Source organism: Pseudophryne corroboree, chromosome 7 (assembly GCF_028390025.1).
Source record: "Pseudophryne corroboree isolate aPseCor3 chromosome 7, aPseCor3.hap2, whole genome shotgun sequence".
Classification (NCBI taxonomy): domain Eukaryota; kingdom Metazoa; phylum Chordata; class Amphibia; order Anura; family Myobatrachidae; genus Pseudophryne; species Pseudophryne corroboree.
This window is the reverse complement of record NC_086450.1, coordinates 351025546-351053519: the sequence shown is the minus strand read 5'-3', so window position 1 is coordinate 351053519 and position 27974 is coordinate 351025546. Positions and strand designations below refer to the sequence as shown.

Below are 27974 nucleotides of genomic sequence, written 5' to 3'. Positions count from 1 at the left end.
GTGGACCCAAGTGAAAATTAAGCAATGTGTCTATTGTAATTTTTGTTTACATTATTTCAGAAGTCAAATCACTGTGACCACACTTGTTAACGTTGCATGAAACCATAAGAAGCTTTGAAATATGTATTTGGTCAGGACAGGATGTGACTGAATGCATTACCTTTATGTGTTGTGATTTATTTCCCCTTATACAGCCTTGTGTCCGCATTCAGTACAGTGTCCCGGAGGCTGCTCAGCTTGCTGTTAATCTTCTAAATGGCATACATATTAATGGATGCTGTATTACGGTAAGAAGTCTGTGACACTAGGGATATTTGTAAATAATGCTTATAGTGATAGTAATTGTGAAGGTGATAAGGTAATATTCATAGGGGGTCATTCCGACCCGTTCGCATGCAGCGGTTCGTCGCTGCGGTGCAAACGGGTCGGAAATGCGCATGCGTGACGCCCACAATGCGCACGCCGGGCAACAACCAGAAGAAAGAAGAAAGTGATCGCTAGTGCGATCACAAGAAGATTGACAGCGGGGAGGCGTTCCGGGGCGGATACTCACCGTTTTCCTGGCGTGGAGATCCGAACGCAGGCGATTGGAGGGTGGATGTCTGACGTCAGTACCGGGACCTTAAATCGCTGGATCCGTCGCACAGGGTAAGTAGCTGCAGGGCTAGTCTTGTTCTGCACAAAACTTTTTTAGCATAGCAGGGCTGCACAAGCGATCGCAGCCCTGCTATGCTAAAATACACTCCCCCATAGGCGGTATCTAGTTGATCACACGAGCAGCAAAAAGTTGCTACGTGCGATCAACTCGGAATGACCCCCATAGATATAGCTGTCTCGTGTGGAGTTTTGCACATAAAGTATCCCATTTAGTTATATCAGACTCACTTAAACAATGTTATTTTTGTTTTCTTTTTTGTGCACTTGGGAAAACACTTCCTGTCTGATAATCTATTGAGTGTACAAAACTGAGGGTAAACAATTCTGTGCTACTTATGTTATGTAAGGTTCTGGTAAGTGTGAATATGTACAGGGGTGCAGACCCCAGCTTCCTCTTGGCCACTCGTTTGCTTCTATCTCTATCACTGTTTCGGTCTACTAAGTCAGCCTCAACGCGTTCGCAGATGGCACGATGGAATAAATCTGTTAACATTGACAGTTGCTATGGTAGAACACTGGTTGTATATTCCCATGCCACAGATAACATATAGCAAGGAAAGTTAACCTCAGGTGCGACAGTATGGACCCATGGCACCCATATAGATGTCTTTATTCATTTTTTCCTGGAGTAGCAGCTGTACAAGCTCATAGATGCACTGTTACTATTGCCACCAGGCAGATCACTATGTGTAGTATTTTACTAACCTTTCCTGACACGGGATGCGGTTATGTGACCGCCGGTCACAATACCAACGCCAGGATCCCAACCCCTGATTATCCCGCCGGTCGGCATGCCGACCAACAGGGACTATTCCTACTTGTGGCTGTCCACGACACCCATAGAGTGGGAATTGAGCCACCGAGCACGCAAGGGTCTTCGTTGCGCTCGCCCCCCCCGGCGGGCCATCTAACAGCTGGGATCCCGGCGTCAGTATTGTGACCGGCAGTCTCCCGACCACCGGTCACACATACCCAACCCCCTGACACATAGTCACAGGTGACCAGAGAGTAGTGACTTCATTGGGGCTGTAACATGTGGTGTGTGACTGGTGCCAGTGCCAAGGGTGAGGCATGGTGCTGCTTCTGCTGTACCCTAGATTTGCAGCCCACCATGCTTTTCATCTTGTGAGGTGTGTCATCCTGCTACGTAGAGAATGGTGTTCTTCCTGCTCCGTGGCGCTTGTGTTAGGTTGTGTTACAGCCCAGGGCACAGAGGAGCCCTGCTCCAGCGCTGTCTTAAGTAACTCTAAATGGTTCCTTTCTAAACAGGGCACTTATCCAACTTGTACTGTATGTGTCCATAGACCTCAGTGAGATTGACTATTTATTTATTTATTCATTACTTATTACTAACCTAATTAATGACTAACACATCAGAGTGAGGGAAGGCAAGGTGCTACTAGGTGGAGATGTAGCCAAGTTGGTTAGCCATCTTTTGAAAGTACAGTATATAGTTTATGTAATTTCAGGAATGTTCTTTTCTTTTTCTGTTGCGTAGGTTCGGAGGCTGGTAACCAGTAGGACATTATATTACAATGACCTTTTAAAGGAGATGGAAGATGATCCTGAAATCAGTGGCACAATTTATGTGTCTGGATTTCCTAGACCCTTAACAGAGGATTTTCTTCAGCGGCAGTTCAGCCATTTCAAAGACATCAAAGCAATATTTGTGCCGACAAATCCTCAAAACCAGCTGCTCACTAAATATTGTTATATAAGTAAGTCAAATAGAAACCGTAGTTCAGATGAGAATCAGTTTGCGCTTGTAACAGGATACAGGTCTGGTGTATGTGTACATTGCTGATCAAAGAGTTTAGAACACTATTTGTTTTAAAGTTTTTATTGAAATTTAGAATTTTAATGTCTCCATACAGTCAGGTCCATAAATATTGGGACATCGACACAATTGTCATATTTTGGGCTCTATACACCACCACAATGGATTTGAAATTAAACAAACAAGATGTGCTTTAACTGCAGACTTTCCGCTTTAATTTGAGGGTATTTACATCCAAATCAGGTGAATGGTGTAGGAATTACAACGGTTTCTATATGTGCCTCCCACTTTTTAAGGGACCAAAAGTAATGGGACAATCGATTCAAAAGCTATTTCATAGACAGGAGTGGGCTATTCCCTCGTTATTTCATCATCAATTAAGCAGGTCTGGAGTAGATTCCAGGTGTGACATTTGCATTTGGAATTTGTTGCTGTCGACTCTCAATATGAGATCCAAAGAGCTGCCACTTTCAGTGAAGCATGCCATCATTAGGCTGAAATATCAAAACAAACCCATCAGAGAGATAGCAAAAACATTAGGTGTGGCCAAATCAACTGTTTGGACCATTCTTAAAAAGAAAGCACGCATCGGAGAGGTCAGCAACACCAAAAGACCCGGAAGACCACGGAAAATAACTGTGGTGGATGACAGAAGAATTATTTCCCTGGTGAAGAAAAACCACTTCACAACAGTTGCCCAGATCAAGAACACTCTCCAGGAGGTAGGTGTATATGTGTCAAAGTCAACAATCAAGAGAAGACTTCACAAGAGTGACTATAGAGGGTTCACCACAAGATGTAAACCATTAGTGAGCCACAAAATACAGGAAGTCCAGATTAGAGTTTGCCAAACAACATCTAAAAAAGCCTTTACAGTTCTGGAACAACATCCTATGGACAGATGAGACAAAGATCAACTTGCACCAGAGTGATGGGAAGAGAAGAGTATGGAGAAGGAAAGGAACTGCTCATGATCCAAAACATACCACCTCCTCTGTGAAGCAAGGTGGTGGTAGTGTCATGGCGTGGGCATGTATGGCTGCCAATGGAACTGGTTCACTTGTATTTATTCATAATGTGACTGCTGACAAAAGCAGCAGCATGAATTTTGAAGTGTTTCGGCCAATATTATCTGCTCATATTCAGTCATATGCTTCAGAACTCATTGGACGGCGCTTCACAGTGCAGATGGACAATGACCCGAAGCATACTGCGAAAGCAACCAAAGAGCTTTTTAAGGCAAATAAGGGGACTGTTATGCAATGGCCAAGTCAATCACCTGACCTGAATCCGATTGAGCATACATTTCACTTGATGAAGACAAAACTGAAGGGAAAATGCCCCCAAGAACAAGCAGGAACTGAAGACATTTGCAGTAGAGGCCTGGCAGAGCATCACCAGGGATGAAACCCAGCGTCTGGTGATGTCTATGCGTTCCAGACTTCAGGCTGTAATTGACTGCAAAGGATTTGCAACAAAGTATTAAAAAGTGAAAGTTTGATTTAGGATTGTTTAGTTTGTCCCTTTACTTTTGGTCCCTTAAAAAGTGGGAGGCACATATAGAAACCGTTGTAATTCCTACACCATTCACCTGATTTGGATGTAAATACCCTCCAATTAAAGCGGAAAGTCTGCAGTTAAAGCACATCTTGTTTGTTTCATTTCAAATCCATTGTGGTGGTGTATAGAGCCCAAAATATGAGAATTGTGCCGATGTCCCAATATTTATGGACCTGACTGTATACAGTACTCTGAAATTAGAGCATAGAGCAAATAAGCAATTGGTGATTAAACTGAAATCCTAGAATCTTTATGTTTTATTGTAATCTAGCCACCTTATGTAGATATAGACGCTGAACACTGTGATTCTTTCTACCTGGAAATCACTTACTGTTCGGGAAGTTCTTCCCAGCACTGTTGCACTTGTAGGTAGCAATGATTTTGCCCTTCTGTCCACTTCCTCCCATACCAGTTTGATTAGGTATACGTCTCAAGACTACGGGGGGGGGGGGGGGGTGGGGGGGGATTCAATTGTGCCTGTAAAATTTGCACACACAAAAGTAAAAAAAATAAAAATGGGCTTTTTCCGCTATTTTTTGCCCAGTGTTTTTTTAATTGTCAATTCAATTAAAGCCCCTTTTTTTTGCATGAGAAAAATCCCATTGTCGAGCGAAAACACATAGGATCCAGGATAAGTTCCTGGACCTATGTGTTATCGTGGGCGCGGAAAAAATGTGTTTATCAGCAATTTTGTTTCGGGGGCCTCAGCGGGTCTCAAAAACAAATGCCTCATAAGTGCCAGCATCGAGGCAGATTAGTTAGCGCCGGGGGATCAATTAGCTGCAATAAATGACCACAGCTAATTGGTATGTTTTGCAATTGTGCCTTAAGTACAGTGACCAACTGCGACACTAAAAAAGGTTGAGTCGGCTTAGAATTCAAGCGTTGCTCCAATTTGTCCCAGAGGATCTCAATTGGGGATAAGATCTGGACTCTGAGTTGGCCAGTCTATCCGAGTTACCGAATTTTTGTATACCAGTTCAGCGTTGCCCTGGAAACATGACATTGCACAACCTACCATGATCCCTTTTAAAACTTAGCTTCTTCCTGCAAGCCATTTAGTTAGCAAATGATCTAATCAGTGCCCCTCTACCTGTCTTATACCTTCATGAACACGTGTCTGCTGCAGGAGCACACCATTATGCTTGCACGAGGTGGTGGTGGGGAACCAATCACTTTTGTTTGCATAATGTATTATTTATTGTTAGCTTAAAGTAACAACTGCTTTATATTTGACTGAACAAAATATTTTTATTTAATGTTTCATAACTGTTTTGTTATGATATCCTAGAGTTTTTGTTTTAGGATCAACTTTTCAGTAGCTAAAAGTTCACCACAAGCAGCACAAAAGAAAAGGAATATACAATCAAAGCAAAGCAATGTTTGTAATTAAATTCCAAAGTTTTTTTTTTTTTACAAAACAGATTATTTTAGCTATCGCTTGGTTTAAATAAAATATATTTTTACAGAATTCCACAGCCCAGTTAGCGCTGCTGCAGCTGCTGATTACATACAGGCACATGGCGGATTAAGGAGTACAAAAGCGGTCACCTCCAGCCACTTACATCGCTGGCTTCGGACGGTAGGGATCTATCCCACTTGTCCCAAACAGTCTGAACAGGAAATCCCGCCTCAGGTAAGACAGTAACCTACTGTATGTGTTTCCAACACAGATCACCTGGTCTGAAGATTACCCTTGCAACAGTACTAATATGAGCATTCCTATATTCTGTGTAAAAATTAGTGATGAGCGGATTCGGTTTTACTCGGTTCTCAAAACGGCATCTTATTGGCTCACGGATGTCACGTGTTTTGGATAGCCAATAAGATGCCGTTTTGAGAACCGAGTCAAACCGAGTAAAACCGAATCCGCTCATCACTAGTAAAAATGAGCATTATATCTGTGCAAAAAGTAGCATCCACCGTTTTCTTCTAATTTTCCCAAAACAAGTTCTGTCATGCTTTGTATACAGACTCAGACATGCACACATATATACAGTCAAAATTCGAAGAAAAAAAACCTGTGGATGCTACTTTTTACACAGTTATACAATAAAAGTGTGAACTTTACATGAATCGTACCCTAGCTCACGGGCATGGCAACAATCGGCGATACCACTATGCCAAGACAGCCATGGAGATAGGTGATTGACACCTGCAGTGACATTGTGATATCGCTCATTGTAATTTTTTTTTTTTTTAATAGTGCTGTGTGTCCTAACTATCGCTGATTGTAATGATTTTTTTTTATTTTAGAGAGCTGTGAAGAACTCTGAACTGTGCTTTTATTTGTGTGCATTGGCGACACTGAGCAAATCTTTATCTGTGTTCAAATTTCTACTTATTGTAGGGATCATTTTATACAACGCACTAGGGGAACTTTTAGTTGTAAGGCATGTTGTCACTGGGTGCTTGGCGTTCCGGTAATTTTGTACTCCGCCCTGCAGTATTAATTTATTAAAACAGAACTACTATATTTAATGTGCACTGGCCCACTTGTCAGGGCTTGCTACATTGTTCAGTTTTCTGTACTGCCATATCCATCCGCTGCTATTCAGCACTGTACTGTAGTTTTCATTAGTGGAACAATCGCCACCCCGTGGTGAAACTGTGTATTGCATGCTGTAGATCCTCTGGTGCCTTATCACGCCTTACTTTGCCTACCTGCGCTATTTGTATGGCGCGACTAGGACGCCTGTATGGGTGCAGCAACAATGAGTGTGGCTACATCTGTATGTTTACTAAGTGGCAGCTTTTCAAAGCCGATGATTGTCTGAAGTTCTGGCCATAGTATTTAACTTGGCAATAATATTATTTGAAAAACACTGCTTGTTTTGCATTTAATATTATTGCACTTTTAAATCCCATGGCCGGAACAGCCAAAAAGCTGCGGCTTCGGATCACTACAGCTTGTAAATGTAGAAGAAGGTACGGAGGTGATGGGGACCTATCCAGTATTATAACTGACAACAAACTGTTATACAGCTTTCCGGAGGATTTAAAAAAAGGAAGGCAGTATTCATATAGGTACTCTATAGTGCAGTGCTCTTTGGGTATCATACTGTAATGTGTTAAATGGTTTAATTTGCAATTTATTTATTAACATTTTATATCGCCCTAGAATATTCTTTTGTGCATTACAGTGTAGCCAGATTAATGTCATTTTCTAATACTTCTTTTCTAGGAAGATCATACAGAGAGAATTAAGGATATGGACAGGAAAATTAATAATCTTTATGAAAGCCTTCTAGAAAACACCCTGTGTGTCATCCTTTTCCCGGGTAACAAGAGGTACTGAAGCTGTACTGTAGAACCAGAACGCTACGAGTGTATTACGTAAAGCACTGTGTGAGTGACATGGAGTGGGAAAAGCACATTTCGGTATTTCTTTCAGCAAGACTGGAGGGTCACTGTACCATGGGATTGGAGGTGGGGTTGGAGCTGGTACTTATACTAACTGTTACTATAAAAACTAAGCTACTTCCCCTTTGCAACCCCATCAGGCCAGTTTCTATTAGGTGCCTCACTGTACAGACTGGCAGCAAATGGTGCAAGCCTACCTTCTGCATAGGCAGTAAGGAAGTGAAACTCCATGCTGTCTTCCTAACCCTGCATGCTGTGCTGAAGGAGGGCTCTCACTGGTGCAAGTCTCAGCTCTGCAACTGTCAGCCTCTCAGGAAGGCTAAGTTTCTCTGACGTCCTAGTGGATGCTGGGACTTCCGTAAGGACTATGGGGAATAGCGGCTCCGCAGGAGACTGGGCACATCTAAAGAAAGCTTTAGGACTAGCTGGTGTGCACTGGCTCCTACCCCTATGACCCTCCTCCAAGCCTCAGTTAGATTTCTGTGCCCGAACGAGAAGGGTGCAAACTAGGTGGCTCTCCTGAGCTGCTTAGTGAAAAGTTAGTTTTAGGTTTTTTATTTTCAGTGAGTCCTGCTGGCAACAGGCTCACTGCATCGAGGGACTAAGGGGAGAAGAAGCGAACTCACCTGCGTGCAGAGTGGATTGGGCTTCTTAGGCTACTGGACATTAGCTCCAGAGGGACGATCACAGGTACAGCCTGGATGGGTCCCAGAGCCGCGCCGCCGGCCCCTTTACAGAGCCAGAAGCCTGAAGAGATCCGGAAAAATCGGCGGCAGAAGACGTCCTGTCTTCAATAAGGTAGCGCACAGCACCGCAGCTGTGCGCCATTGCTCTCAGCACACTTCACACTCCGGTCACTGAGGGTGCAGGGCGCTGGGTGGGGGCGCCCTGAGACGCAATGAAAACACCTTAGATGGCAAAAGATGCATCACATATAGCTCCTGGGCTATATGGATGCATTTACCCATGCCAAAAATGTACAGAAAAACGGGAGATAAGGCCGCCGATAAAGGGGCGGAGCCTAACTCAGCACACTGGCGCCATTTTCCCTCACAGCTCCGTTGGAGGGAAGCTCCCTGTCTCTCCCCTGCAGACACTACACTACAGAAAGGGTTAAAAAAAGAGAGGGGGGCACAAATAGGCGCAGTATAAAACAATACAGCAGCTATAAGGGGAAAAACACTTATATAAGGTTATCCCTGTATATATATAGCGCTCTGGTGTGTGCTGGCAAACTCTCCCTCTGTCTCCCCAAAGGGCTAGTGGGGTCCTGTCCTCTATCAGAGCATTCCCTGTGTGTGTGCTGTGTGTCGGTACGTTTGTGTCGACATGTATGAGGAGGAAAATGATGTGGAGACGGAGCAGAGTGTCTGTAATAGTGATGTCACCCCCTAGGGGGTCGACACCTGAGTGGATGTACTGTTGAAAATTACGTGACAGTGTCAGCTCTGTATAAAAGACAGTTGTTGACATGAGACAGCCGGCTACTCAGCTTGTGTATGTCCAGACGTCTCATAGGCCGTCAGGGACTCTAAAGCGCCCGTTACCTCAGATGGCAGATACAGTCGCCGACACGGATACTGACTCCTGTGTCGACGGTGAAGAGACAACCGTGTTTTCCAATAGGGCCACACGTTACATGATTGAGGCAAAGGGAAATGGTTACACATTTCGGATAATATGAGTACCACCAAAAAGGGGTATTATGTTGGTGAGGAAAAACTACTTGTAGTTTTCCTGAATCTGAGAAATAAAATGAGGTGTGTGATGATGCGTGGGTTTCCCCCCGATAACAATTGATAATTTCTAAAAAGTTATTGGCAGTATACCTTTTCCCGACAGAGGTTAGGGTGCGTTGGGAAACACCCCCTAGGGGGGATAAGGCGCTCACACACTTGCAAGAACAAGGGCTCTACCCTCTCCTGAGATGGCCGCCCTTAAGGATCCTGCTGATAGAAAGCAGGAGAGTATCCTAAAATGTATTTACACACATACTGGTGTTATACTGCGACCAGCAATCGCCTCAGCCTGGATGTGCAGTGCTGGGTTGGCGTGGTCGGATTCCCTGACTGGAAATATTGATATCCTAGATAAGGACAGTATATTATTGCCTATAGAGCAATTAAAAGATGCATTTCTATATATGCATGATGCACAGCGGAATATTTGCCGACTGGCATCAAGTATAAGTGTGTTGTCCAATTCTACCAGTAAAGTGGTCAGGTGATGCGGATTCCAAACGGCATTTGGAAGTATTGCCTTAAAAAAGGGGACATTTGGGGTCGGTCTTTCAGACCGGGTGGCCACGGCAACAGCTGGGATATCCACGTTTGTACCCCAGGTCGCCTCTCAAAATAAGACGCCGTATTATCAGGCGCAGTCCTTGTTGGCAAGCGGACAAAAGGGTTCCTCTTTTCTGCTCGTGACAGAGGGAGAGGAAAAAGGCTGCGGAGATCAGCCAGTTCCCAGGAACAGAAACCCTTTCCCGCCTCTGCCAAGCTCTCAAACGCTAGGGCTTTACAAGCTCAGGCACGGTGGGGGCCCGTTCTCAATGAATTTCAGTGCGCAGTGGGCTCACTCGCAAGTAGACCCCTGGATCCTTCAGGTAATATTTCAGGGGTACAAATTGGAATTCGAGACGTATTACCCTCGCCGTTTCCAAAAGTCTGTTTTACCGACGTCTCCCGCTGACAGGGAGGCAGTTTTGGAAGCCATTCACAAGCTGTATTCCCAGCAGGTGAAAATCAAGGTACCCCTCCTGCAACAGGGAACGGGGTATTATTCCACACTATTGTGGTACCGAAGCCAGACGGCTCGGTGAGACCGATTCTAAAATCTTTGAACACTTACATACAGAGGTTCAAATTCAAGATTGAGTCACTCAGAACAGTGATTGCGAACCTGGAAGAAGGGGATTACATGATGTCTCGGGACATCAAGGATGCTTACCTTCATGTCAAAATTTACCCTTCTCACCAAGGGTATCTCAGGTTATGGTACAGAACTGTCACTATCAGTTCAGACGCTGCCGTAGGGATGGTCCACGGCACCCCGGGTCTTTACTGAAGTAATGACCGAAATGATGATATTCCTTCGAAGGAAGGGAATTTTAGTTATCCTTTACTTGGACGATTCCCTGATAAGGGTAAGATCCAGGGAACAGTTGGAGGTCGGTGTAGCACTATCTCAGGTAGTGTTGCGGCAGCACGAGTGGATTCTCAATATTCCAAAATCGCAGCTGGTTCCGACGACTTGTCTTCTGTTCCTAGGGATGATCCTGGACACAGTCCAGAAAGAAGGTGTTTCTCCCGGAGGAGAAAGCCAGGGAGTTATCCGAGCTAGTCAGGAACCTCCTAAAACCGAACCAAGTCTCAGTGCATCAATGCACAAGGGTTCTGGGTAAAAATGGTGGCTTCCTACGAAGCAATCCCATTCGGCAGATTCCACACAAGAACTTTCCAGTGGAACCTACTGGACAAATGGTCCGGGTCGCATCTTCAGATGCATCAGCGGATAACCCTGTCACCAAGGACAAGGGTGTCCCTCCTGTGGTGGTTGCAGAGTGCTCATCTTCTAGAGGGCCGCAGATTCGGCATTCAGGACTGGGTCCTGGTGACCACGGATGCCAGCCTGCGAGGCTGGGGAGCAGTCACACAGGGAAGGAATATCCAGGGCTTATGGTCAAGCCTGGAGACATCACTTCACATAAATATCCTGGAACTAAGGGCCATTTACAATGCCCTAAGTCAAGCAAAGCCTCTGCTTCAGGGTCAACCGGTATTGATCCAGTCGGACAACATCACGGCTGTCGCCCACGTAAACAGACAGGGCGGCACAAGAAGCAGGAGGGCAATGGCAGAAGCTGCAAGGATTCTCCGCTGGGCGGAAAATCATGTGATAGCACTGTCAGCAGTGTTCATTCCGGGAGTGGAGACACGACCTCCACCCGGGGGAGTGGGGACTTCACCCAGAAGTCTTCCAACTGATTGTAAACCGTTGGGAAAAACCAAAGGTGGACATGATGGCGTCCCGTCTTAACAAGAAACTGGACAGATATTGCGCAAGGTCAAGGGACCCTCAGGCAATAGCGGTGGACGCTCTGGTAACACCGTGGGTGTACCAGTCGGTGTATGTGTTCCCTCCTCTGCCTCTCATACCAAAAGTACTGAGAATCATAAGAAAGAGAGGAGTAAGAACTATACTCGTGGCTCCGGATTGGCCAAGAAGAACTTGGTACCCGGAACTGCAAGAGATGCTCACGGAGGATCCGTGGCCTCTACCTCTAAGAAAGGACCTGCTCCAGCAGGGACCTTGTCTGTTCCAAGACTTACCGCGGCTGCGTTTAACGGCATGGCGGTTGAACGCCGGATCCTGATGGAAAAAGGCATTCCAGATGAAGTCATCCCTACCCTGATCAAAGCCAGGAAGGATGTAACCGCGAAACATTATCACCGCATTGGCGAAAATATGTTGCGTGGTGTGAGGCCAAGAAGGCCCCCACAGAGGAATTTCAACTGGGTCGTTTCTTACATTTCCTGCGAGCAGGACTGTCTATGGGCCTAAAATTAGGATCCATTAAGGTTCAAATTTCGGCCCTGTCGATCTTCTTCCAGAAAGAACTGGCTTCAGTGCCTGAAGTTCAGACGTTTGTCAAGGGGGTACTGCATATACAGCCTCCTTTTGTGCCACCAGTGGCACCTTGGGATCTCAATGTAGTTTTAGGGTTCCTAAAATCACATTGGTTTGAACCACTCACCACTGTGGACTTGAAATATCTCACATGGAAAGTGGTAATGCTGTTAGCCCTGGCTTCAGCCAGGCGTGTCTCAGAATTGGCGGCTTTATCATATAAAAGCCCTTACCTAATTTTTCATTCAGACAGGGCAGAATTGAGGACTCGTCCTCAATTTCTCCCTAAGGTGGTTTCAGCGTTTCACATGAACCAACCTATTGTGGTACCTGCGGCTACTAGGGACTTGGAGGACTCCAAGTTACTGGACGTAGTCAGGGCCCTGGAAATATATGTTTCCAGGACGGCTGGAGTCAGAAAATCTGACTCGCTGTTTATCCTGTATGCACCCAACAAGCTGGGTGCTCCTGCTTCTAAGCAGACGATTGCTCGTTGGATTTGTAGTACAATTCAGCTTGCACATTCTGTGGCAGGACTGCCACAGCCAAAATCTGTTAAAGCCCATTCCACAAGGAAAGTGGGCTCATCTTGGGAGCCTGCCCGAGGGGTCTCGGCTTTACAACTTTGCCGAGCAGCTACTTGGTCAGGGGCAAACACGTTTGCAAAATTTTACAAATTCGATACCCTGGCTGAGGAGGACCTGGAGTTCTCTCATTCGGTGCTGCAGAGTCATCCGCACTCTCCCGCCCGTTTGGGAGCTTTGGTATAATCCCCATGGTCCTTACGGAAGTCCCAGCATCCACTAGGACGTCAGAGAAAATAAGAATTTACTTACCGATAATTCTATTTCTCGTAGTCCGTAGTGGATGCTGGGCGCCCATCCCAAGTGCGGATTGTCTGCAATACTTGTATATAGTTATTGTTGCAAAAATCGGGTTATTTTTGTTGTGAGCCATCTTTTCAGAGGCTCCTTCGTTATCATACTGTTAACTGGGTTCAAATCACAAGTTGTACGGTGTGATTGGTGTGGCTGGTATGAGTCTTACCCGGGATTCAAAATCCTTCCTTATTGTGTACGCTCGTCCGGGCACAGTATCCTAACTGAGGCTTGGAGGAGGGTCATAGGGGGAGGAGCCAGTGCACACCAGCTAGTCCTAAAGCTTTCTTTAGATGTGCCCAGTCTCCTGCGGAGCCGCTATTCCCCATGGTCCTTACGGAAGTCCCAGCATCCACTACGGACTACGAGAAATAGAATTATCGGTAAGTAAATTCTTATTTTTTGCATTTGTATTGCCATAATTGTCTCTACTGCTCTGTAAAAAATGTACAGTTGCTCACTGACCTGTGTTATTTTGTCCTGTTTCTGGGTATTTATTCTGGCTGTGTCCGCTATATATAGCGAGATCCTGTGGGGATTATGATGGACAAAGCCAAACCTGCTAAAGGTGTTACTGTGGCTTTGTATTTCACAGTGTAATATTCAAGGTGGACACTGGGCGTTGTGCGTAGACTGTCAGGCATGATATAGTGTCACTCAGGTGTCTGAAGTTGCCGCATGTGCCCTTGCAGAGCCATTGTGGGCACAAGCTTTGGATCATCGATCTGTCTCTGACTTGGTGAAGCTTGGGCAGCTAGCTAGGGCAGCTGCTACTCCTGTTCCCTTACTGCGTCGTTCCACGTCAACTCCCCCAATCCATGTCTGATCCACCTTGGCTCCGTACCATAGAGTATATGGCATCAGGGTTTGAAAAAGTTTCCATTTATTTGGAACACTTTTCCCAGGATTTTCAGCTGCGTGCGGTGCATAATTATCTTTCTCTTTCCAGGGCTCCGTTAGACGTTTCCAATTCAGAGGAGGATGGTGAACTTCTGGAGACTGACGTTGTCCCTGAGGGGGAGGACCTAGAGACTTGCTCCAGTCATGGCGTGGAAAACCTCATTGCGGTTGTGTGCCACTCTCTGGACTGCTTAGAATTGAATTCCCAAGCTAATTCATGCTCGGTGCTAGAAGGTTGTTCATTAACCATCTTCTTCAGATATTTCCAATCTCATTGAGGCCTGGAAGGTGCTGGATAAAGAGTGGTGTGTTTATCGAAAATGTGCTTTGCTTTATCCACTTCCAGTGGAACATGTATCTATGTGGGAACTGCCTCCCAAGGTTGACGCTACATCTCAAGTCCATGTTTGTAAACTCTGGAGTAATAATTTCGACCTTTATTAGCCTTGACTTGGGGGGCTTGAGCCATGGAGACTTGGGCCGATAAGCTCTTGAGGGCCTTCACAACAATTCGTCCAGGAATTCCCTTCTTGAATTGGTGGAATAGCTTTGCATTGCATCTGAATATGTATGTGAGGCTGTGCAAGACGGCACTCAAGTGGCTTCCAGGGTTTCAGCTACGGCTGTCTCGACTCATAGGGCTCTTTGGCTCCACAATTGGACTGCAGATTCAGAATCAAAACGGTCCTCCAAGATCAATTCGGTGATGGTGAGCTTGCTGCGCAAAGAAGGTATCATAGTCATTCCTTATTTGGACATGTCAGCTCTTAAAAGCTGATTCAGCATTGCTGTCACAAAAGCACCTAGATCTCACCTCATGCCTTGTCAACACCTTCAGCTTCTGAGGGTGATCTTCAACACCTCTCTCTCCTGTGAGTTTTCTTGACAGAGTCCAAAGCTTGGACTCTGCAGACTTTGGTCATGACAGTCATGTCAATGCCTCATCTGTCAATCACCAAGATCAATTCGGTGATGGTGAGCTTGCTGCGCAAAGAAAGTATCATAGTCATTCCTTATTTGGACATGTCTGCTCTTGAAAGCTGATTCAGCATTGCTGTCACAAAAGCACCTAGATCTCACCTCATGCCTTGTCAACACCTTCAGCTTCTGAGGGTGATCTTCAACACCTCTCTCTCCTGTGAGTTTTCTTGACAGAGTCCAAAGCTTGGACTCTGCAGACCTTGGTCACGACAGTGATGTCAATGCCTCGTCTGTCAATCTTGTTGTGCATGACACTGTTGGGCTTGATGGTCTCCACCTTAGAAACCACTCCGTATGCCAGGTTCCATTTGCGGGAATTCCAGTGGGAAGTTTCTTGTTCTGTCCAACAGTACTCGGCAATTTCTCCATTGGTGGTTGATTTCCAATCATCCCCATGGACAATCCTTTGTCACTCTGAATTGGTTCGTTGTAACCACAGATGTAAGTCTCTTATGAGGGGGTGCCGTGACATTACACCTTCGGCTCCAAGGCCTTTAATCATTCTCAGAGGCGGCCAGCCAGTTCGTTTTTAGTCGGACAATGACACGGCAGTGGCATATGTAAATCATTAAGGAGGCACAAAGAGCGCAGCAGGGATTCCGGATGCAGCCAAATCCTCTTCTGCGCAGAGACCTTTGTTCCAATTCTCTCAGCAGTATTCATACTTCGAATAAAATATTGAGAAGCAGACTTCCTCAGCAGAACAACATTTCTCAGGGGGAGTGGTCTCTCAATCCAGTGGTCTTCCATCAGTTAGTTCGGAAATGGGGCCTTTCGCAAGTTGATCTCATGGTCTTTTGACACAACTACAAGGTTCCACAGTTTTGTGCAAGATCCAGGGACCCACTGCCTTTTGCAGTGGATGTCATGACAATCCCATGGGACTTTCATCTAGTGTATCTGTTTTTTCTCAATTCCAATGTTGCTTCAGGTAATTCTAGTGGCTCCAGAGTGTCCACGCAGGTCATGGTAGGCAGACATTCTCAAAATGTTGGTAGGTCCAAGATGGTGTCTTTCATTTTGTCCAGGCCAGCTATAACGAGGTCCATTTCTACACCGGACCTTCCTTGATTGGCTTTAACGTCCTGGCTTTTGAGACTGAGTTGTTCAAAGCTAAAGGTTTTTCTTCCTCTGTAGTCCGTACTATGCTGCAGTTTCCTGTCGCAATTATCACAGAGTATGGAAACTCTACATCTCGTGGTGTGAACAGAGAAGAGGTCGTACCTCGAAGTTTTGCCTCTCTCGTTTCTTGGTCTTCTTTCAAGGGGGGTTGGACGGCAGTTTAAAGTTTCATCCTTTGAAAGTACAGATTTCAGCCCTGTCAATTTATTTCCAGCGGTGTATGGCCCTTCTTCCTGAGGTCAGAACCTTTTTACAGGCAGGGTGTGGTGCATATTCAGCCACCATTTCGTTCACTGGTAGCTCTGCGGGATCTTAACCTGGTCCTGTTGGCTCTTAAACAGGCTCCATTTGAACCTTCACATTCAGCTGATTTTCAATTTGTTACGTGGAAGCTGGTCTACCTTATAGCTATTGCCTCAGCACAGCTTGTTTCTGGGTTAGGGGCTTTGTCTTGCAAGTCTACTTTTTTCATCTTCTCTGTCCAGTTCCTACATTCCAGCCAAAAATAGTTTTGGCTGTTCACTTAAACCAGGAAATTATCTTTCCGTTTTTTCCTCCTCTGGCCATTTCCCGGGACTAGGATGATCTAGCTCTGCTAGACGTAGTTCGAGCTCTGCGGATATACTTGGACAAGACTTCTTGTGGGCTCCACATAGATCCTTGGCTTGTTCTTTACGACGCATATAAACGTGGTTGGCCGTGCTACAAAGCAGACCATTATGCGTTGGATCTGTTTGGTTATCACTCAAGCCTATTCTAGTGCAGGGCGATTAGCATCAGACCAGGTATCGGCTCATTCCAGTAGGGTGGTAGCGACCTCCTGTGACCTGGGGCTTCAGCGGAACAAGTCTGTCATGCAGCTACCTGGTCACTGTCCTCACGTTTACTCGCTTTTACACACGGAGAGATCCGTGCTTAAACTCTAAGCAATCTGACTAGATTGCTTAGAAATCAAGCAGGGATCTCTCCACATGTAGGGTGCCGGCGACAGCGATGCACTGTCCAGTGCGTCGCTATCGCCGGCTCTAGATTTGGCATGCCAAATCTAGTGAGATCGCTCATTTCGCCGCTGAGTGGGGGGAGAGATGTGTGCTGAGCGGTCTGTGCTAGATCGCTCAGCACACATCTCCCCTGTGTGTACGGGGCTTTAAAGTTAAAGTGTCACTCAAGCCCCAATCAGCAATCCTATGGTCCAGTGTTCCACATCCTTCTTCAGAGGAAAAGGTAAGTGATCAAAAATCCTCTTATAATCCATCCTCTGCTGCTGCTTCTCCAAACTCTTCTCTCACAAGCATTATTCCTGCATGGCTGTTTATTTGGTAAATCACTCCTAAATTTAGATTGCTGTGAGAGTGAGTTATAGTGATCTCAGCTTCAGGTTAAAGGGCCCAGGACCGCTGAGACTTTGTGTGGGTCTGCATGCTCAGGGGTGTGGCCACTGGAGGTGGCGTGATTGCGGCAATGCAACGGAGGAGAAGGTTGTTGTTGTTTTTTTTTTTTTTTTTTTTCATTTTGTGTAATGATAAAAGTCTAATGTACGATACCATCCACACCCAAAGCACAAGCAGGAGTGCATTATTGCAAAACAAGGGGGTACATTTACTAAAGGGCGATTTTCAACTCTTTCAGTGAAATGAAATGAAAATCGGTCTAAAACAATGTTGTGCTTCCAGGGCTAAAACAAACATTTACTAACATTTACAAATGAATATTAACAATCAACTGTTAGTAAATGTGTGTTTTAGCCCTGGAAACACAACATAGATTTTATCTGCCCTCCCCATTCCTTTTTTCTATACATTAAATATACACATTCATATCTGTATTAGTAAAAAAAAAAAAATATATATTTATATCTCTCTTTAAGAATGTGTCCACGTGTAGCTCTCCCCATATGTCATGATGTGTCTGACTTCCTGTGCGCTGGAGGGTAATTCATGTTTCCATTTATCTTACAGCGACAATGGATCCCTTCCAGGCTTTGGTTTGATGGGAATAAAAACTGACACCTGAAATAATGCATTTCAGTATGTTTCATTTATAGTGTTGGCCGTTTTACAATTATTTTTAAAATAATAAAAACTGATCCATTTGTCTTGTGTGGAGGCTTTATTAAAGTTATAAAAACACTATGGGGTCAGTACTATTCCCTGCAATGTTTTTCACAGGTGCGAGTAAGTGCGCTGCTGTGTTGCACTTACGATACTGTCGATTCACAGATTTTTGTTCGCAGTCCTATAGGGTTGAAAGCATAGATCTGGAAGTCGGGCACTAAAAGGATCCGTGAGGCGTATGACTTTGGGTGCCATTTGCCGGTGTTTAAACGCAGCGGCAACTTGCACCCTTCGCGGGGTATTGGATCGACCGCTGTGTGTTGTTTGTTGGTTTGAGTTCAGCACTGAGTCGGTAATAAGTGCACTCTAAAGTGCTTCCTTTCAGTTTATAACACATTGTAATCAGCGATTTTGAGGACTTCATTTTATAATGTCAGCAGGAAGCAGTGACATCACTGACGCACATTTTGTTATGGATTCCTAGTGAATTGATAGACTCATTACTGGACCAGCACACAAAATGGCTGCTACCAGGAAGCAATGACATCACTGAGGCACATTATGTTATGGATTCCTAGTGCATTGATAGGCTCAGTATTGACCCAGCACATACAGTAAAATGGCTGTCTTCACTATGAGTGAGTCACTTTGTCCTCTCTGAAGCACAATGCACAATATACATTGACTAAATGTATTCCCCCCCCCCCCCCAAAAAAAAAAAAATAGTAAAGTGATAAAAATAAAGGGTATGTATGTGGGCAGCTGATTCGGCATGGAGGATGCGCTGTGCAGGAATCTGCTGCTCAGTATTTCTGGTTTTCCTGCAGACACCATGTCTCACACTCATGGGTCACTGAGCATGTAGAGCAATTGCTGATAGTTGTGTGGGGATTACAGCACATTTCCAGTGTAGGTTATTCTAGTCTATATCCAAGACACTTGCCGCTCTTTTCTGGGTGCCCGCATTTCTCTAACACGGCATGTGAGTATATCAGTAAACAGAAGAAGGTTGGGTCAGACCTGTTCAGGTAATAGGAAACCACTGGGCTCACCTGACCAGTGTACCAGTTTATTCCCCACAGTATAAAGCCCTGATGTGTCCACAAGCTAAGTACATGTAATGATGGGTTCCAGCAACAAAGATATATTACATATATTTTTATAAAGATTTATAAAACATTATGGCAAACCTTAAATAGCAGGAACTGTTCTGATGATCCTTTTAGTGTAGCAACAGATTAAATAATTTCCCATTCCAATAGATTCACTCCCTTGTGTAGGATGGACCTGGTTCAGAAAACTTGTTATGCGTGCACTTGAGGACAAATATTGAAGAGCTATGAATTAGCTACCCACGTTGTTAGACCTCCATGACGTCAGCCCACAGTATAGATAACAAGCAGGGCTCTTTATTTCATTGCAGAATGTACTGTACATGTGACACATATACCTGTATGGTAAAATTGCACAGTATAAGTAACCTTAGGTCAGTGGGCAAATAACACGGGTACAACTAGCAGTTGGATGAGGGACTGGATACACAGGCAGACTGCAATCAAAGTACAAGTAGAAGTTTGTTCATTTTGGCCAAACTACTCGATCAATTTTGTTTAGCTTTAGATGTCTGTAAACTGATGTATTACCAGATTGTGGTCACATACACTTAAGGTGGGTACACACTAGGCGACATGCTCTATGAGCGACGTTGTCTAGTGTTTCCCCCAGTCGCTGGCAGGGCATACACACTGAGCGATATGGCGACCATGTCCCTCAATGACGTCACGCCGCAGCCATGCCGTGCAGGCAGCTCTTGGATGACAGTCCAAATTAAGCTGCATGCACGTCTGACAGCGAGGGTTGTTAACGACCTGTGGGGCCACGCATTGCTCGTCTTCTCCGGCATACACACTTATGGAGAAAGTGAACCACATCGCTCAGGAAGGGTGAAAATGAGTGACATTGGCCCTCATTCCGAGTTGTTCGTTCGCAAGCTGCTTTTAGCAGCTTTGCACACGCTAAGCCGCCGCCTACTGGGAGTGAATCTTAGCTTATCAAAATTGCGAAAGAAAGATTAGCAAAATTGCGAATAGACACTTCTTAGCAGTTTCTGAGTAGCTCCACACTTACTCGGCATCTGCGATCAGTTCAGTCAGTTTCGTTCCTGGTTCGCCCAGACACTCCCCCGTTTCTCCAGCCACTCCCGCGTTTTTCCCAGAAACGGTAGCGTCTTTTCGCACACACCCATAAAACGGCCTGTTTCCGCCCAGAAACACCCACTTCCTGTCAATCACATTACGATCACCAGAACGAAGAAAAAACCTCGTAATGCCGTGAGTAAAATACCTAACTGCTTAGCAAATTTACTTGGCGCAGGCGCACTGCGGACATTGCGCATGTGCATTAGCGACTAATCGCTCCGTTGCAACAAAAAAATAACGAGCGAACAACTCGGAATGACCCCCATTGTTCATTTTCTCTGCAAGTGTGTATGCACCTTTACTGTCATTTTTTTTCTGTCTATCTCTTTAAAGGATTAGATAACAGATTTTGCACATTTACATTTCAAGCTTTAGCGTTAACAAACTTTAGAAGCTTAAAGAATTTGTTTTTACAGCAACTATTAACATTTTATGTAAACATTCTATTAATGTATTCTAGAAAGTTAGGATTTAACAACGAGTGATATTCTAGTTCTAATCTTTAATGGTGCTCCAACCAATCAACTTATAATTTTTTTATTTTTTTTTTGTCAAACACATGACAGTTAGGAGCTCATTGGTTGGAGCACCATTTAAGATTTAAGGGGAGATTTATCAAATCTAAAAAGGACAAGGGGAGATGTTGCCCCATAGCAACCAATCAGATTCTAGCTATCATTTTAGAATGCATTAGATAAATGATAGCTAGAATCTGATTGGTTGCCATGGGTAACACCTTCAGCTGCCTTCCTAAGAACATTTGATAAATCTCCCCCATAGTTTTTGTAGAAATAGTTGCACATTTAGTCAAACCCAACAGCAAAGTTGCTAGGGAACCTTTCATTTGTAACTGTGTGGTAGTATGGGTCGCCTGCCATTACTTTGTTTTATTATTTTTACATGATGTAAATGTAACATTACTTCTATGGGGTGTGTAAAGAACGTGACAGTGTTCTAGTAGAAAAGCAAACATGTCATATTTGAGTCAATTTGTAGCATTAAAAGAGTACAAAACAAAAAATCCACAAACACACACATCTGGTAGAAAAGCACCAAAATATTTAATATGCATCTGGCACAAATTCTCCAAGAATGCAGTACAGATATCCCTCCAATACCTTGCTGGTTGTAAGGTGATAAAAGGGGATGAAATGGGCATTCTTAAAAATGCATAAAGAATTCAAACACTGTTTGCAGCGTATTACAATAGTGTCTTCATGTCATTGTCTGCTGCCAGGAGAGGAGGTGAGGTACAGATTAGGCAGAACATACAGATGCTGAATGAGAAACAGATCAGGTATGCAGTAGGGCAAAAAAGTATTTGGACAGCCACCGATTGTGCAAGTTGACCCACTTAAAAAGATGAGAGGTCTGTAATTTCCATCATAGGTACACTTCAACTGTGAGACTGAATCTGGAAAAAAAAAAAAACCAGGAACTCACATTGTATGATTTTTAAACAATTTACTTGTATATTCTTGTGGAAAATAAATATTTGGACACTTGCCAAGCAGCAAGATTTCTGGCTCTCACAGACCTGTTCCTTCTTTAAGAAGCTCTTCTACCCTCCACTTGTTACCTGTATTAATGGCACCTGTTTGAATGGGTAATCTGTATAAAAAAAAAACCTGTCCACACCCTCAAACAGTCAGAGTGCTAACTCTCCACCATGACCAAGACCAGAGAGCTGTCTAAAGACACCAGGGACAAAATTGTAGAGCTGCACAAGGCTGGGATGAGCTACTCGACAATAGGCAAGCCGCTTGGTGAGAAGAGATCAACTGTTGGCGCAATTATTAAAAAATGGAAGAAATACAAGATCACTGATAATCTCCCTCGACCTGGTGCTCCATGCAAGATCTCACCTCGTGGGGTATCAATGATCTTGAGAACGGTGAGGAATCAGCCTAGAACTACACGGGGGGACCTGGTCAATGACCTCAAGAGAGCCGGGACCACAGTCACAAAGGTTACCATTAGTAACGCACTACGTCGTCATGGATTGAAATCCTGCAGCGCCCGAAAAGGTCCCCCTGCTTCAGCCAGCACATGTCCAGGCCCGCCTAAAATGTGCCAGTAACCATCTGGATGATCCAGAGGAGGATTGGGAGAATGTAATGTGGTCAGATGAGAGCAAAATCAAACTTTTTGGTATAAACTCCACTCGCCGTGTTTGGAGGGAGAAGAATGATGAATGGCATCCCAAGAACACCATACCCACTGTGAAGCATGAGGGTGGAAACATCATGCTTTGGGGCTGCTTTTCTGCAAAGGGGACAGGACGACTGATCCGTATTAAGGAGAGGTTGAATGGGGCCATGTATCGTGAGATTTTGGGCAAAAACTTCCTTCCCTCAGTAAGAGCATTGAAGATGGAACGTGGCTGGGTCTTCCAGCATGACAATGACCCCAATCACACCGCCCGGGCAACTAAGGAGTGGCTCCGTAAGAAGCATTTCAAGATATTGGAGTGGCCTAGCCAGTCTCCAGACCTCAACCCAATAGAAAATCTGTAGAGGGAGTTGAAAGTTTGTGTTGCCCGGTGACAGCCCCAAAACATGACAGATCTAGAGAAGATCTGCATTGAAGAGTGGGCCAAAATACCTGCTACAGTGTGTGCAAACCTGGTCAAGAACTACAGGAAACGTTTGACCTCAGTAATTGCCAACCAAGGTTATATTACAAAGTATTGAGTTAAACTTTTTGATTGTTCAAATATTTATTTTCAACAAGAATATATAACTAAATTGTTTAAAAATCATACAATGTGATTTCCTAGTTTTTTTTTTCAGATTCAGTCTCACAGTTGAAGTGTACCTATGATGGAAATTAATCATTCAGAATCAAGCTCTGAAGTAAAAAAAAAAAATGACCATAGGTATACGGTTATGGTTATGAATTTTTTGGGAATCTGAGCCTTAGTTTTTCAAACGTACATTAGGTTTCAAGAGTGTGAAGGGGCCTACACACTGGGCGATGTTTTCAACCATCAATATTATCGACGGACGATTTTTACCACACACTGGACAATATCGATGGTCAATTTGGATGATATGAGAGTACATACATCTATATTGTCCAAATTGACTGGCATGTATCAACGATGATTGTTCAACGATGAACGATAGAAGGGCACATGCATCATTCATGCATCCACACTGAAAGATGAACGATTTATCATCCATTTATGAACGATATCGTTCATTTCTTTCAAGATATATCGCCCAGAGTGTAGGACCCTTAAGTCTTTTCTGAAGGACAGATAAGCACCGAGTTTTAGCCTTTGCTATTGTCCTTCTCGGTATCATGACTGTACGATTGCACTTTCCACCTCATATATTATATAAGAAACATGTAGTAGGGCAAGCTGTGATTAAGAATGAGAGAACAGAACAGGGGTAAGTAACGTTTAAAGCTCCAGCTGCTGTGGAACTAAAATCCCAGCATGCCCTGGGGAGTGGTGGCAATAATGCAGGCGTGTTGAGACCGTTTTCGGGGTGTATATCAGCAGCCAACTCCTGTACACAGGAAACATCTCCAGCGTCCATCCTGGGTGACCATAGACTTACTGGAGTCAATGTGTTCTAGATCTGCATCTGTGAAGGCTCTGGTGAGCGTCTGTATACTAATCCCAGCGGCTGTTACATTTTCACAAATCTGTGGCAGCGTCAGCAAACAACTATGACTCGGACCCTAAATTCATCAGCAGGATAGTTACAAGAAAAGGCAAACAGACTAAGCTCTGCCTTGGGCTTTGAACTTTTTATTCCACATGCAGTAAGCAGTCCCAAAATGATGACACAGGTGCGTCCAAAACATCAAAATACAGTGAATTGTGTAGGCCCCGTCCACAATGCAATCCATACAACCAAGCCAAAGACTGTCACAGGGTCTCCAGATCAGTTGATAAATCATGTCACTCATTCTTATTTGTGTCTGCTCTCATCTGGAAGTTCCCACCAAACAGGATCCGTATCATTTGGAGTAAACCACATATTCAGCGTTTGGTCCTACAGGAATATGCCTTTACACACACATTCTGTGGGATCCCGGCATTCTGGTGGCTGGGATCCCATGGTTGGTATGCTGACCTCTGGGATCCTGACCGCCGGGGTATCAGCCCCAACCCAGACGAACCTGTGCCGTTCTACACATCTAGATTAAATCCACACTTCTCCAGCCTTGTTCTTTTAAGAAATCTTGCATGGCACAAGAATATTTTTTGGAACCTCTCCTCCAACTCAATAAAATGTATTTAGAAAAACAAATTTAATTCAAGTTTAAATTGCGCAGTGGAAGCAATCATTTTTTTGTCTAAAAATCTGGGTACACACCTGATCTGATGGAAGGATTATCAGATCAATGTGCACCCTTACACACCGAAGAATTCCCAGCTGTGTATGTGCACTGTCTTCAGATCCCTTCAGTGGGATCGGGAGGTGGGGAATGAGAAAGCGTGTGCAGCACATCAGAAACCAACCTACCAATCTGACCGCTTCAGGAGCGTTTGAAGTCATTTATCAGCTAACGCTCATGTATACACACTATACAGTGTATTGGCTGATCAGCCTGATAATTGGATAGTGTATACCTACTGTAGCTTAAGAACTAGCAACATTACTGAGGCATGTTACTAGTGAACAAACAAGCTGAATATTGGACATCAAAAAGGCTGTTTCTGCTGTGTATGGGTGATGGATACGCTTTTGAAACACAAAAATTAAATATTGGTGAGAATGCCCAAAGATCACCGGTAAGGAAAAAGTATGTAAGTAACACCTGACTGTGTTTTAGAGTTAAAAAACATTGGACTTGAGAAGGAGAGTAAAGTTAAGGAATTATTAAATATAAATAATTAACTAGTAAATAATTTCCAGCAACTTATTTGCTACACTGATCCGTCCTTCCAACCTCAGTATACCTATAAGCAAAATATCTTCCGCTTACTAATGTTAGTTGTAACGGTCTAGAACCTGAGTATAGTAGTGACTATGATCAGCATTGCACGCTGGGTTGTGGAACCTGGACCCTGAGTCCTTTGAGATCTTAGCCATGCCCCTCTTTTAGTAACATGCAAAACAGAACTATAGCCAGATAGGACTCCTGCTATCCTTATTACCTATGGTAGATAGTACACAATGTATACAAAAGTGATTGGACACCTCTACAGCAGACACGTGCTCATGAAGGTATAAACTGGGTAGAGGGGCACGGATTAGATCATTTGCTAATTAAATGGCTAGCCTGAAGGAGCTAACAGAGTTTGAAAAGGGGTTCCTCGCAAGCTGCGTGATGGAGGTACGAGTATGAGAAGCATAGCGGATGTTAGGAAGGTTCCTAAATCCAGTGTCTTGTCATGAATGCGTGGAAGAATGGTCATTGCAGGACTGCACCTCTCCCTGACAGACCCCCAAAACTGCAACCCAGGGACTGGAGAGTGCTCACCAGGGAGCTGTGAAAGAACAGGGGTCATCCCAGGCATACCACTGCACACAAGTACCAAATGGACACTTATGTGCCGGTTTCTACAAGAACACTTTGCAGGGAGGCCCATGCACTTGGATATTATGGGCGAGCAGCTGCTCATAAACCTCTAATCACAAAGAAGAATGCAGACCAGTGCTTACGATGATGTAAAGAGCGCAAAAACTGGACAGTGGAACAGTGGCGCTCAGTGTTATGGAGTGACGAATCCCTGTTTACACTTTTCAGGTGAGGATGTGTTTGGGTTTGGCAATTGCCAGGAGAATATCTGATGTCAGAGTATACAGTACCTCTACAGTAAAACATGGAGGTGGTGATGTTGTGCTGTGGGTCTGGTTTGGCATGGGTCCACTAGTTGCAATCAATGGTCACATTAATTCTGAGAAGGATAGAGATGTTCTCGATAACTGTGCTCCCTACATTGTGGCAGTACTACAGAAATAACATATATTTTTTATCAGGACAACAATGTCACCTGTTATGTTTCCAGGGTGACGCTGGACTGGTATACACAAAATTCGGTAACGTGGTTGGACTTGTCAGCTCAGAGTCCAGATCTTAACACCATTGAGAACCTCTGGGACAAATTGGAGCAACGGGTTCTAGACCGACTAGACCTTCTTCAGTATCGCAGTTGGTCACTGCACTTAAGATAGAATGGCAAAACATACCGCCTGCCTGTGGACAGTTTGCAAACAAGGGTGTAAGCAGTAATCACTGCACGTGCTGGACCTACAACGTACTGACGTCAATAAAATCACGTTGATCTAGTTGCTGTTAGTGTCCAATCACTTTTGTCTGCATAATGTAGTAAATATATCATACTGTATATGTAGTAGTGCATTTGTTAATCCATATAATGAGGGAACTTTAAACTTACTTGATTATAAATGTTCTAATTACCAGCCCATCAAAATGATGGAACAACATAACAGTAATCAGTGCTGGCTGTGTGCGTCCAAATGGAGCAACAATTGAATTGCGTCATCTACTAGCCACCAGTACACAAAACACTTGAATCTCACCCCCCTCTCCATATCCTGTTTGGTATTCAGATTATACAGTTTGCCAGTCCCAATCCCCATACATAAAGCTGGCCATACAATTTGATGGTCAGACAGATAATCTAACTAGTTGGCTGGTTGAAACTAAAATCTGGCAAGGTAAGGGAGCAAATGACAATCAACCATTTCCCTGGAAAACGGAAGAAAAAGGTTGTTAAAACAAATTTGTTAAATCCATTTAATTCAACCAATTTGTATCGACCGTTTTGTTCACGTTTCGGCATTTGGGAGCAAATGGTCAATTGACATTTGCTCCCATACATTACCAGATTTTCATTCCTACCTGACAACTATTTGGATAGATATATTAAGACAGTGTTTCCCAATATCGGTCCTCAAGGCATTACTAGTCCAGGTTTTGAAGATATCCATGCTTGAGCACAGATGATTACATCAAAATAACTGAGGTACTAACTAAGTCACTTGTGCTTAAGTATATCTATACTTAAAACCCAACCGTTAGTGTACCTTGAGGACAGATGTTGGGAAACACTGTCTTAAGGTGTATGGCCAATTCCCCCGTGATGTGGAGTGCTAAACTCCATCGCTCCGGTCTCAGGGGCTGGTAGGGTTGCCAACTCATCCCTTTAATTCTGGACACATATTAATTACACAGGTTCTGTGGCTGGCTGACTTCAAGACTCCATTTCACCTGGTTTTAATCAGCCACAGAACCTGTGTAATTAGTATGTCCAGAATAAATGGATAAGGTGGCAACTCTAGGGACTGGCCAATCAGATTTTCACAATTATACAGTCAAATCCAGAACATAGTGGGGTCAATGTAAAACTAAAATGAAGAACAAGGCCAATGTCATTGCCCACTATTGTGTGTCTAACATACACAATATAACTATGTGCTGCCCTCTATGCAATGTGGGCCAGGTAGAATGAACAGGTCATGTGACCGTGCACCATGGCAACTGAACATGCTGCTCAGATGGATTCTTTCCCGTTGCTTCTACCTCTAAATAAGAGCAAACCTTGGGAAATAACAGAAATATTGGTGGCGAGGAATGTGAATGAAAAGTCCCAAACCACAGCAGGTCTGTTGGTATAAATGCAGATCCAAGGGCAGATGGGAGATATAATGAATTAGATTATTTTTTTTAAATCAATTTCACTGAATCTGTATGTATTATATAACAGAAAATTGCTTGCACATTATTTGCAACTTATGTACAAATGGATGTTTTCTTTTGTAACCTTTTGAAATTATAATTTGTCATGCTTCAATAAAAGTAAAATAAGAATTTACTTACCGATAATTCTATTTCTCGGAGTCCGTAGTGGATGCTGGGGTTCCTG

The 27974-nt window shown here is 44.1% G+C and overlaps 1 protein-coding gene across 8 annotated transcripts in view; it reads left to right on the top strand.

The window, feature by feature from the left end:
• Positions 1-17959, top strand: part of REXO5 (RNA exonuclease 5) — a 158680-nt gene extending 140721 nt beyond the window's left edge. For 7 of the 8 annotated variants that reach the window (XM_063934430.1, XM_063934429.1, XM_063934428.1 and 4 more), the window contains 5 exons: positions 195-287; positions 2156-2375; positions 5464-5630; positions 7179-7285; positions 17826-17959. In XM_063934430.1, the coding sequence (XP_063790500.1) occupies positions 195-287; positions 2156-2375; positions 5464-5630; positions 7179-7285; positions 17826-17880 (642 nt within the window). In that variant the 3' untranslated portion in view covers positions 17881-17959. Of the gene's footprint in view, positions 1-194; positions 288-2155; positions 2376-5463; positions 5631-7178; positions 7343-17825 lie in introns of all 8 variants that reach the window. The other variant, XR_010182084.1, reaches the window with a different exon arrangement.
• The last annotated feature ends 10015 nt before the right edge of the window (positions 17960-27974 follow it).